At 37.2% G+C, this 12,262-nt stretch overlaps 1 protein-coding gene across 6 annotated transcripts in view; it reads right to left on the bottom strand.

Moving 5' to 3' along the window:
* Positions 1 to 2,116: 2,116 nt before the first annotated feature.
* Cdkl1 (cyclin dependent kinase like 1) overlaps positions 2,117 to 12,262 on the bottom strand; it is a 51,654-nt gene continuing 41,508 nt past the window's right edge. For 5 of the 6 annotated variants that reach the window (XM_078050156.1, XM_078050155.1, XM_078050154.1 and 2 more), the window contains 4 exons: positions 9,093 to 9,175; positions 6,342 to 6,398; positions 4,305 to 4,496; positions 2,117 to 2,715 (listed from right to left, as the gene is read on the bottom strand). In XM_078050156.1, the coding sequence (XP_077906282.1) occupies positions 2,608 to 2,715; positions 4,305 to 4,496; positions 6,342 to 6,398; positions 9,093 to 9,175 (440 nt within the window). In that variant the 3' untranslated portion in view covers positions 2,117 to 2,607. The remainder of the gene's footprint in view (positions 2,716 to 4,304; positions 4,497 to 6,341; positions 6,399 to 9,092; positions 9,176 to 12,262) is intronic. The other variant, XM_005322875.5, reaches the window with a different exon arrangement.

Genomic DNA, 12,262 nt, shown 5'->3' with positions numbered 1-12,262 from the left:
TTAATTGTATTTAATAAGGAAATATTCACTTTTCATGGATAAAATGTACTCTTATGGAAAGCATAAAATGATATAGCATTTACTAATAAATAGTGATTTCATACTGAATAAAAGGATTATAGATATGGTTGAATTGAGTATATGCATAAATTTAATAGACTTCATTAGAGAAAAATTTGCCCTTTTTCTTAGGTTTGTTTCATCACTGTGTGGTGAGTCAGCTGATTGACCACAATTTAGTCTGGAACTACTTTTCTAAATGTTTTTCTGTAAAACTATTGGATAAATATAATCATCTGCTTCCATAAAATACATTTTCTTGCATTAAGGGAAAAAAGAAAAATTATAATTATAATTTATAATCAGTTATAATCATCTGCTTCCATAAAATACATTTTCTTGGATTAAGGGAAAAAAGAAAAAAATTTATTGACAAAAGTTTGATGTCCTTATCATTTGAGTAAAGACTGTGTTACAGGAATTAAATAATACTGAGACAATTATTTAACCCACTATCTGTTCTATACAAAAAGCTACATATTAGGAAGCCTTAAGGCTGGCTAGGTCACCAGAATTATTGAATAGATGACAGAATTTAGTGGATTAATTAGCAGTAAGTGAATAGGTTCAAGTGCTGTCATGAAGAAAATTAGGAGCACATCAACCAGAAGTGGTGTTGAGTTCTAAGAAATAAACATGGAGCTTCATATTATTCCTGTGTACAGGACACAAAGATCAAAAGCTTTTTGATTAGGAGCAGTAGGCCAAATCAGAGCTAATGCTGAGTCTCACTGTACAAACTAAGAATCCTCAACAGAATTCCTTTCCCTCCCCCTACATACACTCTACTGGGGATTAAACTGAGGGGCACTCTCTGGGCTATATCCCCAGCCCTTTTTATTTTATTTTTGGGGAGGATCTCACTAAATTGCCCAGACAGTTATAATCATCTGCTTCCATAAAATACATTTTCTTGGGTTAAGGAGTAGGGCGATAGAAATATATAATGTATTTCTATCACAAACTTGCCTCAGCCTCCTGGGTAGCTGGGATTACAGACATGCACCACCACATCCTGCTGGACTACTTTCTTTTAACTTATATTTGTTAGGATTGTGTTATGTAACACACACACATGCACATGTGTGCTTGAGTATATACATATGTGTGTATATGTATTTTTTTGTGTATATATATATATATATCATATAAGAAGATATGTCAGGGAAAACATCAGTCAACACCTGTTATGGTTTGGATGTGAGGTGCCCCCAAAAGCTCATGTGTGAGACAATTTGACAAGATTTAGAGGAGAAATGATTGGGTTATGAGAGCCTTAACCCAAATGGTGAATTAATCCCCTAATAGGGATTAACTGAGTGGTAAGTGAAGGTGGGTATGGTGTGGCTGGAGGAGGTGGGTATTGGGGCCATGCCTTTAGGGTATATATTTTTTATCTGGCGAGTGGAATTTCTCTCTGCTGCCTGATCATCTTGTGAGCTGTTCAGCTTCACCTCAAGCCCTTAGGAATGGAGCCAGCTGCCTATGGACTGAGACATCTGAAACTGTGAGTTCCTGAATAAACTTTTCCTCTTCCACAATTTTTATGGGCAGGTTACAGCAGCAAAAAAAAAAAAGCTGACTAAAACAACATCCTATTATCTTTCATGACTCAAGTAAAAGTTCATAAGCAGTTTCTTCTACCAGATCACTATGCATTTCTACCCACAGAACTGTCTCCAAAGCTTGAGGCTAGGCTGGAGAGAATAAAGTACTTATTATTTTCAGGCTGACAGATTCAGTCCCTGTGAAGCCTGTAGGTCTTGTTCTACCCCTTGACCACCTTGGTCAGCTGCCAGGCTTCATGCCATTGTTTTCAAGAGGAATTAGGTGAACAAGTGTGGACAGATTATAATAAATCCATCTTGCTGCAAAAGTGACTAAGATGCATCCTTTACTAAAGGTAAAGACAAAAGTATTTTCAAGAAATGTATAAACATAATCATTAAATGTACAGGCAATCACAAAATCTTTATAATAAACCATAAGATTTTAAATACTTTGAATAACTTAAAAAAAATTAAAACAAAAATCAAGAGACAGAGCAAGCAGGAAATGGAATTTTAAACATTTTGATTTCAAGAACTACAACTCTGCTTACATATGATGTCAAACTATCTGCAAGACAGAAGTTAGGACTCGGGGCAACAGAGATCCAAGGAAATACATATGGGCATTTTGTAATTCATTTTTCATATGTGGCATACAGTATAACTAAAGCATAAATCTTTTTGACATCATCTAATTTTTCTAGAAGTATGGGCAGTGGATATAGTTTATATTCTGTCCATAAGCTCAGCTTCTTAGATAAACAAAAATATAAGTGAAACTCCAAGTTTTTTTTTTTTTTTCTATTCTGGACACCATCATCACGCATGGAAGACTGAATCTGGAATTTCCCTTCATATCTTGCCAAGTGGCTTCCCAGTTGTTTATATTTTCTCCTGGGGTGTTTTCAACACTGTGCTTGCTTTTAACTAAATGTGTAAGTTTTCTTTTCTTCAACTTATTGGTCACTTCTTCCTTTATCACCAATTTCCTAGCTTCTTAAATGTTTGGAAAATGATAGTTAAATCTCTTGGTATTACAGTAGTACTTCTTATTCTCCAACGCTGGAAGGATGTTATTGCTAGTAAGCTGAGGTAAGTACTGCAACTGAAAAGACAAAACCAGAAATAGATTCAAAACAATGCCATGCATTGTTTTCATTATTTAAAATACATCACAAAAGAGGTAATTAAGCAACTTTTCAGCACAAATACTTTTTCTGGCACAAATGTAGAACCTGAGAAAGAACAAAAGGTTTTAATTTGGTCTCTGCTTTTCCTTTTAAAGGTTTGTTTTACATTAAAAAGCAAATACATACATTAAAGAGAATTTAGAGAATATTAAAAAAATAAAATCTACAATGTTAACATTATTGTGAAACAACATAGGTTTATAGGAGTTGAGAGCTTGCTGGGACCTTAGGAATAATTTAAACCAATTCCCTGCCTTAGAGCAGAGAAAACTGATGTCCAGAGCATGAAGGAAATTTGCCTTTTATTCCCTTAAAAAGGCAAAACTACTTCCTTTGAACTTTCAGAAAATTAAATTTATTGTCAATGTCAAATGAAAGTAAGGAGAACACACTTTTTTTTCTTTTTTTTTTGGTATTATACTATAAGGCCTTAGGCATCTCAAAAGAAGGTACTTTTTAGTACTTTTAAACCAAACAATCAAATCCTTCAGGACTTAAATGCAATATACCAAACAGGTTCCACTATTCTTTCAAGGAGAAATACTTCCATCAGGTTTCTTTGCTCTTCAACACAAAGTAACAGTGAGATGCAGATAACCCTCCGGTCAGGAGGTGGGGAATCTATTTCTGGCCTGTTTTGCTATCTGGGTCATATATAATAAAGAATAAAACTAAAACATTCCTAATGCTTTGACTGTGTGTGGCCTATCTCAGGGCCCTGGAGATCATATAGTACCTATTCCTAATGAACTCTCCACCTCTTCCCTTCTCCAAACCTCACACACAATATGCATTCAAGATGAAAGCATATACTGATGCATTTAATGCAGTGGAAGCTGCAAATGGAAAAACTAAAGTAAGGTAGTTTATAGCTTAAGGAGTGCCTAGGTATATTCAGAAGTGACCAAGAGCAGCCAGTCATTCTTAGGTGTGGTTCTAACTATAGACCAGAGATTGTTACAGCTTTTGCCTTCTGACAAAATATAAGGTCATTTTACCAATCAAGATTTTCCACAGGCTTCCAGTGTGCAGTTTGGGTGCTATTCTCTGATTCAATGTGCTGTCCCGTTGATAGCACTGCAAACTTTCATTGCTGTAGTAACCCTAACCAGCTCTGATAATTAAAGGATCAGGAGAAAAAAATAGTTCCCTTTTTTGGATAAGCCTGGAATGTTTATTCTGAAGGAAAACATGATGACAAAGAACTTCCTGGATAGATTTGATTTCATTCCCAGTGCAAGAAGCACATTCAGCTGGACTTACACTGATGTACCTGATTGAGATCTGTGCTCATGTACATCAGAAACCCTTGCCCCTGTGTGGCAGCAGGAAACAGCAGGGCAAGAACCTCAGAAGATGGGTATCTTTGGGGTTGATAGATGGTGTGACCTGTTTCTTAGGGCTTGAATAAGGGTGCTGGAGCTGTAAGCCACAATTGCCACCCTCACGTCTAGATGCCAACTCTGAACCAGGTGGCAGGTATGGGATCATTTGAAACTATAACCTTGGTTGTTTCTGTAAAGCAGTGCACCATTTTTACCCCAGGCAGGTGCTTTCGGCTCTGTCTTAAAGTCTTCCTTGTTGGTTTGTCTTGTTCTTTTGTCAAATCCCCTACTTCTCTGATGCTGTCAAAATATGGGTGCTGCAACAGCTGTTCACATGTCAGTCTTTCAGCAGGGTCCATGTGGAGGCAACCCTGAAAGAACAAAAAATTCCTTCTAATTGTAGGAACTTACTAATTTCATTTTTCTTTTCTGAAAGGCTAAAGTTTTTAAGATTGATTTTATTTTAAAAATTATTTTAATTGACACATAATTTACATATTTATGAAGTACAATGTGATTATTTCACACATGTATATGCATGATAGGTTATGATCAAATCAGGATAATTAGCATTTTCATCTCCTTAGACATTTACCATATCTTTGTGTTGGGAACCTTTTAACTCCTGTCTTCTAGTTCTTTATAAAATATATAACAAATTGTTGTGAACTATAGTCACCCTACTGTGCTGTGGCACACTAGGTCTTATTCTTCTATAGCCCCCCTTCTCCTACCTTCCAAGCCTCTAGTGACCACTGTTCTATTCTCTACTTATGTGATATCAACCTTTTCACTTTCCATATATGAGTAACAACGTGGTATTTGTGAAAGACTAAACTTTGGTTATGAATAACAAGGGGAAAAAGTAAGGAAAACACAGGTCATGCATGGTTTTAGCTCCTTCCACAGTCATTCCTAAAGGGGATAATAAATAGGTCTCTAGAAGCAGAGTCGAAGAATTCTCTCTACCTTGTTCTATTCCTGAGTCAGCTGGTGTTCTGCCATGGGGAAGTAGGATATAATTTTGGAGTTAACTCCAGTGGCCAAATGGGACAATCCACTTAACCATCTTGATATATTTTAGGTGCTTTGTTTGTTTGTTCGAAAACAGTTCTCCACGCTGTACTTGAACTTGCAATCTTCTTGCCTCAGCCTTCCAAGTAGCTGGAATTACAGGTGTATACCACCATGCCCAGCTTTCCTTCAGGTAGTTTGTAAAAACTTTATTTAGAAATACTATTTATATGTAATACAAATAAAATTCATACAGTAAAATCAAAGTCTCTGCCACTCATCTATTACTCTACTATCTCCTCCCATTCCCCATTCCATCCTTTTATTTAATTTAGTGTGACTTTTCAGAAACAGTCTGTGCATTATAAGCATATATGACTATGAATGTAAGAAAAGTATAATTTTTTTTTGAGAATTTTTTAATCTTTATTTTTTAGTTTTCGATGGGCACAACATCTTTGGTTTTTTTTTGTATGTGGTGCTGAGGATCGAACCCGGGCCACATGCATGCCAGGTGAGCGCGCTACCACTTGAGCCACATCCCCAGCCCCAAGAAAAGTGTAATATATATGCCTTTATATTACATCATTCTTAACTATTTTCTTTGTCATAAGTAGGCCGTAGGGCTTACACTTGGATAGATAAATCCCACAACTACATACCCCAATTAATTACCTCACTTTTTTTTTTATAAATGCATCAACAAATGTATTAAATAGTTTTTGAAATATGTAAGACATTGATTATAACTTGCAAATAGTTAAAAGTGAGGTACCATACCTCATTTTACATAATGGCTATATTTCTAAAAATGTATATATAAGTCAAGTTTTAAAATCAAAATGTACTTCACATGTACTGGGGCATTCACTATTTAAAGGATCATATAGTTCTGCATTTTTTCTTTTAAAGAAAAAGATCCTTTTATAAGGATCCTTTTACAAGTACCATCTCTTTGAAGTTTCTATTTTGTGTAAATTTAGATTTTAAATACATGTTAGTTTTATTTAAAGTGAGAAATTCTTTCAGATGTTTTCACTATAATAGAATGTGACCCACTTTAAAAGTTGAAAATATTTAAGCTTTTTGAAAGAGAAGAATCCTAAAAGGAACACTTCATTTTGTGGATTGCCATAAGTAATTCAGATTCCCCAATGATGACATTTGTGTGCTTCCATGTCTGTGGAAAGCCATGATTTTACCTTTAGGAGCCCCAGGGCAGGATAAGAGATGTTTGGGAATTTTAACTCAAGTGGTTCCTGTTGAAAAGAAAAGGGGTTTTTAGTATACAGTATGTATTCAAATTAAGTTACCTCAAATTAAATTTCCTTCCAATAGAAATGTCTTTCTAGCACCTTCCTTGCCTCCTCCACCCTTTCCCACTCCACCTCCCATCAGAAATCACCTCCTTATGTCTGTTTCACAAGCTCATTCTCTCCCCACCTCCAAAATGTTTTTCCAAATTCACTTCCTCAAGAAGATGGCAAATCAGTAAATACTAATGAAAAAAAAAAAACAACAAAACAACAATAAACACTTGCAGAGCAATTGTTATTTTTTTTCTGCCTCAATTTATATAACCTGCTTTACCTGAGAATAACTTTTGGCATTTATAATGGCATTATTAAAAGGGTCTCTAATTATATAATAGCTATTGACATTTATATAAGGGAAATTCAAAATAGATTTTTCCCCCCTACCCAGGTGAACAGATGCTTCTTAGACTTCTGGAATAAACACTGTTGTCTCCTCCCACAAAAACCTGCTGCTGTTTCTCTGATCAGCTCACAATTTAAAGAGTCTCTTGAGCCAGGATTCACCAATCTCCCTTTGGCCATATAAGGCTATTTTGCTCTAGTCATGCTGGAGTCAATCAGGAATAACACTATAAATGGGAGGAATGCTGCCCCATGTCAGGCAGACAAATAGGCCAGTTAAAGAGACATACCACTGACAAAGGCTAATTGAGGAGGGAAGCTGAGAAAAGAAGAGGCAGCCAAGTTGAGCAAAATAAATGACCACAGTACATTTTGTATATAAAGATGGCAGAGTGTGAGCTGCAGGCTGGAGCAATTGACCAGGCACTAATGAAACAGTTCTGATGTGGTAGTCCAGCTTCAAAACAAAGAGCCAGCTCCCAGCAATTAATTCTTGATTGTGCACATGCTAATCACTGATGAGAGAAGAACCTCCCTTTTGGAGTTCCCTATATTCAAAAGGAGGAGGGAAATCCTAAAGCTGATCTGTCTGTCCTTGAGAGCCTTCCCTCACCCCTCATAGCCTAAATAGTTCTTTTGCTCTGTGTGTTGAATGTGAGCACCTCTGGGAACTGACATGACATTACTCACATCAGGCTCTGCTGGCTCAGCAACAGTGCCTGGGTTGAGGCCAGCTGGTTGGCTGTGAGATGTCAGGGCCCATCCTGCCTGCTGAACCAGTCTCCCAGCCCAGAAGCCAGTGGGACTCCCTAGTCAGGGTTAGTGACCAGCAGAGGGACTGGAGCACAGATGTTCAACCAGTGCAGCTCCTGCACTGCTTCTTCCTGTGTTTCTGTCAACAGGAAATCTCCTGCAAGACAACCTCTGGGACACCATGGGAAGTTTTTTTCTTTTTCATTTATGAAACCAGGACTTTTTCTGAAACTTCACTAGTAGACAATTGAACAGGAAATTGCTGAGGAATATTTGGTGCAGAACTGGAAATGTACAGGTCACAAGAGAGCCAGTTGGGTCACCTCCCATATGCCAGATTTTATTCCTGCTTATCCAGCATGACCCACTTTTCCTAGTGCAGGAAGGGGGTGTGCTAGGGAAGTGGAAGCCTTAGCTATGGGACAAGCCCAGGAGGCTGAGGGAAGAGGAGATGTAAGTGCAAGGGACAGGCAGAACTTCCATCTGGAAAATGTCAGCAATGTAAGAGAGTGTTAGTTTCAGTTTGAAAATACCTTCCTCAGACCACAGGAACTCTGGGTCTCACAAACCTCGATTATGCTCTGAAATGTTCTTTGTTTGGCAGCACTAGAGCTAGAACCTAGGGCCTCACTGATGTTGCATATTTTATTAAACATTTAATTTATGTCAAATTGAACATGCTGTTCTATAAACTTTGTTTTTCCTTTAACAACATGTTGTGCCCTTTTTCAGATGATATATATAAATCTAAATATTTTTTCAGGCTATGATATAGTTCTACTACATGGATGTACTATAATAATCCCCTGCTGATGAACACTACAAGAAATTGTTTCTGTTAAATGCTACATCTTTATGCCTTGTCTGATGGTTTTATTGAGATAAATTGTTGAAAGTAGGTTAAGGGGGGCTGGGGTTGTGGCTCAGCGGTAGAGTGCTTGTCTAGCACATGCGAGGCCCTGGGTTCAATCCTCAGCCCCACATAAAAATAAATAATAAAGATATTGTGTCCAACTAAAAAATAAATATTAAAAAAAGAACGTAGGTTAAGGGTATGAGCATTTTTAATTTTTCAGTTCTTTTAAAAATGTTTTTTTCCACATCAGCCACGGAAAACAGGAACCAGAGTGAAGCTTGCTTAGAAAGTTCACTATGTTTTTCCCCCATGATCTGGGAGTCAGTAACCGTAGAGTATGGAATCTGGACAATGTTGGGTAGTTACTTTTCCTGCATGGGCCACTGTCTGGTTTGTCTAAAAGTTGACTGGCTCTGAGCTACTGAGGATCAGTTGATGAAAATGATAAGGGACAAGTACAGCTGGGGCAGACAGTTCTGCATTCCTGTCTGACAGGCTGACTAAACTCTGTTATCTAAATTAGCACTGAAAGCTGAGATCTTGTTAACCCATTTGCTCCCATGTTCTTTTTCACTCTAATACAAAACTTCCAGTACAGGGTCAGCTATGGCAGATGAGGAAAGTGAATAACTACCAAGACCTAGCTAGCCTGGTCTGAAGAGCTCTCTCCAAAATGGATTACTCACCACATCTTCAGGGTCTGGAATTTTCACCCCACTGAAGTACTGATTCATGCTAAATACTTGCTGGTGTCTAGGGATGAGATCTCCTTTGGAAAAGAAAGAAGGAAGTGAGATTGGTTACCAAACCAATGGTCTCCCTCCACGGAAGTTGTGTTTGTCTGTACCTGCACCTACAAAGGGGGCAGTTCTCTTTTCCAAACAGAAGGAGAAGCATTCAAGCAAAACAGCCTACACTGAGCTTTACAGTGGGCAATGCACCTTTATTTGGCTCAGAGATGGTAAGCAACAGAAGTCTAAGTCAGCAAGGTTTTGTCTGGTTTGTCTAAAAGTTGACTGGCTGGAGGGCTTACAACCTGTTTGAGGAATCCAAACCAAGCAACTCAAGTAGACACACAAATAAAATAATGCCGTTTTAAAAAGTAACAAAAGGGCAACAACTGTAAGGCATTTGATAAATATTTTCAAAGGGAGGGAGGAAAGAAATCACAGAAAATTTTCTAGCCAGAAGGAACACATTTTCAAACTGGAACCATCTTAATTTACCAATTAGTGATCAATTGGAAATGCCATTTCATCTACTGTTGAGAAGCACTTACAATGTGAAGGATTGATACAAAAGGAGCATATCTATATTTGAGGGGACATGTGAAGCTCAGCCTGCCTACATGGCAGCTAAATGGGCTAAATCATCCTTATATAAAATTCTAGGGATAATACCCTTAAAGAAAAATTTGTTCAGAGAATATAAGGAGGGAATCCTTAAGGCACACCCAGCCCCCTTTCCAGAGCAGACTGAAAAACAAAAACCTTCCAATCAAGGGCCTGTGCATGTCTCCATTGGACTGAACTAGAGTTCCTACACAAGGGCATCAAATTGTCTAAGTTTACTGATTTTAGAACTTTACCTCTCATTCAAATCTAAAACCTTGCTCCATTTTGGAGGAGGTCAAAATATAGCTTCTAATGCCTCTGTCTCCATCCTCAGTGGTTTCCTTGTGAGCACAATCCCCTATGCCCTAATGACCTTCCATCAGAGCTGGAGGGATGACACAGAGAGGGTGTCCTAAATCACTGGGGGAATTATATCCACAGAAGACTAGATGCCCCTGAAAGGGTTACAAGGTGTCTACAATGTGCAGACATTGGTTGTTAAGTACAAATATAAGACACCATCTCACCATCAAGCAGCTTATAGTAGAAGGCAAGACATGATGATAGCAGGTGCTATAAGAGTTTATGAAGTAGGACAATTTTGCTTTAAATTGGGATACTTAGGAGAGTAGTATCTAAACTCTCTGCCTTCTGAAAAGGGCAGTCTTTGCCTATGAACCTTTTCATCTGTCCCTCACCTTCTCTTCTTTCTTCTCCTCTGCTCTTACCACTCCCCTCAAGGAGAAAGGAAAGGGCATTGAGGTGGGAAAGAAGGAAAAGAGAAGTGGCATTAGAAAGAGCCAGTCTTTCTGCCTTACATTTAGAAGTTTGGGAATCTTCCTACATAGAGTCTGAATAATCCAAACTAGTCAGACAGGCTGAAGTTAGGGATATCCAAATGAATTAACATATCATAATACAAATTGAGCATCCCCAGTCCAAAAACATGAAATCCAAAATGTTCCACAGTGTGAAACTTGTTGAATACCACCATGATGACAAAAGTTTAAAATTCCACATTTAATCTCATGTGATTGTAATCAAAACACAGCTGCACTAAAAATATTGTATAACCTTCAGGAGAAATAAATTGAAGAAGAACCCAGAAGATGGAAAGACCTCCCATGTTCATGGATAGGCAGAATCAATATTATTAAAATGGCCATACCACCAAAAGCAATATACAGATTCAATGCAATTCCCATCAAAATACCAATAGCATTCTTCACAGAATTAGAAAATATACTCCAAAAATTGATTTGGAAGAATAAAAGACCCAAAGCAATTCTAAGCCAAAATAGAATACCTAACTTCAAATTATACAACAGAGCTATAGTAACATCACAATACCTGACTTCAAATTATACTACAGAGATATAGTAACAAAACTGAATGGTACTGGCATAAAAACAGACACATAGACCAATAGTATAGGATGGAAAACACAATAGAGACACCATATAGACAAACCCACACAGATACAGTCATATGATATTTGACAAAAATGCCAAAAATATACATTAGAGAAAAGACATTTTAAGCAAATGGTACTGGGAAAACTGGTTATCCATATGTAGAAAAATGAAACTAGACCCTTATCTCTTACCCTCCACAAAAATCAACTCAAAGTGGTTCAAAGAGACCTAAGAATTAGACCAGAAACTATGCAACTCTTAGAAGAAAACATAGGGTCAACATTCTAGCATATAGACATGGGCAATGACTTTCTGAATAAGACCCCTAAAGTTCAGGAAATAAATGGTATGGCATCAAATTAAAACGTCTCTGCACAGCTAAGGAAATAATTGGGAATGTGAAGAGAAAATTTATGGAATGGGAAGAAATATTTGCTGGATACTCTTCTGACAGAAGATTAATATCTAGAATGTATAAAGAACTCAAAATGCTTTACACCAAAAAATCAAATAACCCAATTAATAATGGGCAAATTAATTAAATAAACATTTCTCAAAAGAAGAAATACAAATGGCCAATATGTAAAAAAAAATTGTTCAATATCATTAGCAATTAGGGAAATACAAATCAAAACTACACTGAGATTTCATCTCACACCAGTCAGAATGGCAGCCATCAAGAATACAAATAATAATAAATTCTGGAGAGGATGTGGAGAAAAAAGAATACTTTTACACTGTTGGTGGGACTGCAAATTAGTTCAACCACTATGGAAATCATTATGGAAGTTCCTTAAAAGGCTAGGAATGGAACCACCAAATGACCCAGCTATACCACTCCTTGGATTTATACTGCAGAATCAAAGTCATCATACTACAGTGATACATGCATACCCATGTTTATAGCAGCACAACTCACAATAGCCAAACTGTGGAACCAGCCTAGATGAATAATTTTTAAAATGTGGGATGTGTGTGTGTGTGTGTGTGTACACATATATATACACACATAATGGAGTTTTATTCAACCACAAAGAAAAATGGAATTATGGCATTTTCAGGAAAATAGATGGAACTAGAGATCATTATGTTACGCTAAATAAGTCA

This window comes from Ictidomys tridecemlineatus, chromosome 5, assembly GCF_052094955.1.
Source record: "Ictidomys tridecemlineatus isolate mIctTri1 chromosome 5, mIctTri1.hap1, whole genome shotgun sequence".
NCBI classification, from domain to species: domain Eukaryota; kingdom Metazoa; phylum Chordata; class Mammalia; order Rodentia; family Sciuridae; genus Ictidomys; species Ictidomys tridecemlineatus.
The sequence above is the reverse complement of the archived record's forward strand: the minus strand, read 5'-3'. Positions and strand labels throughout refer to the sequence as shown.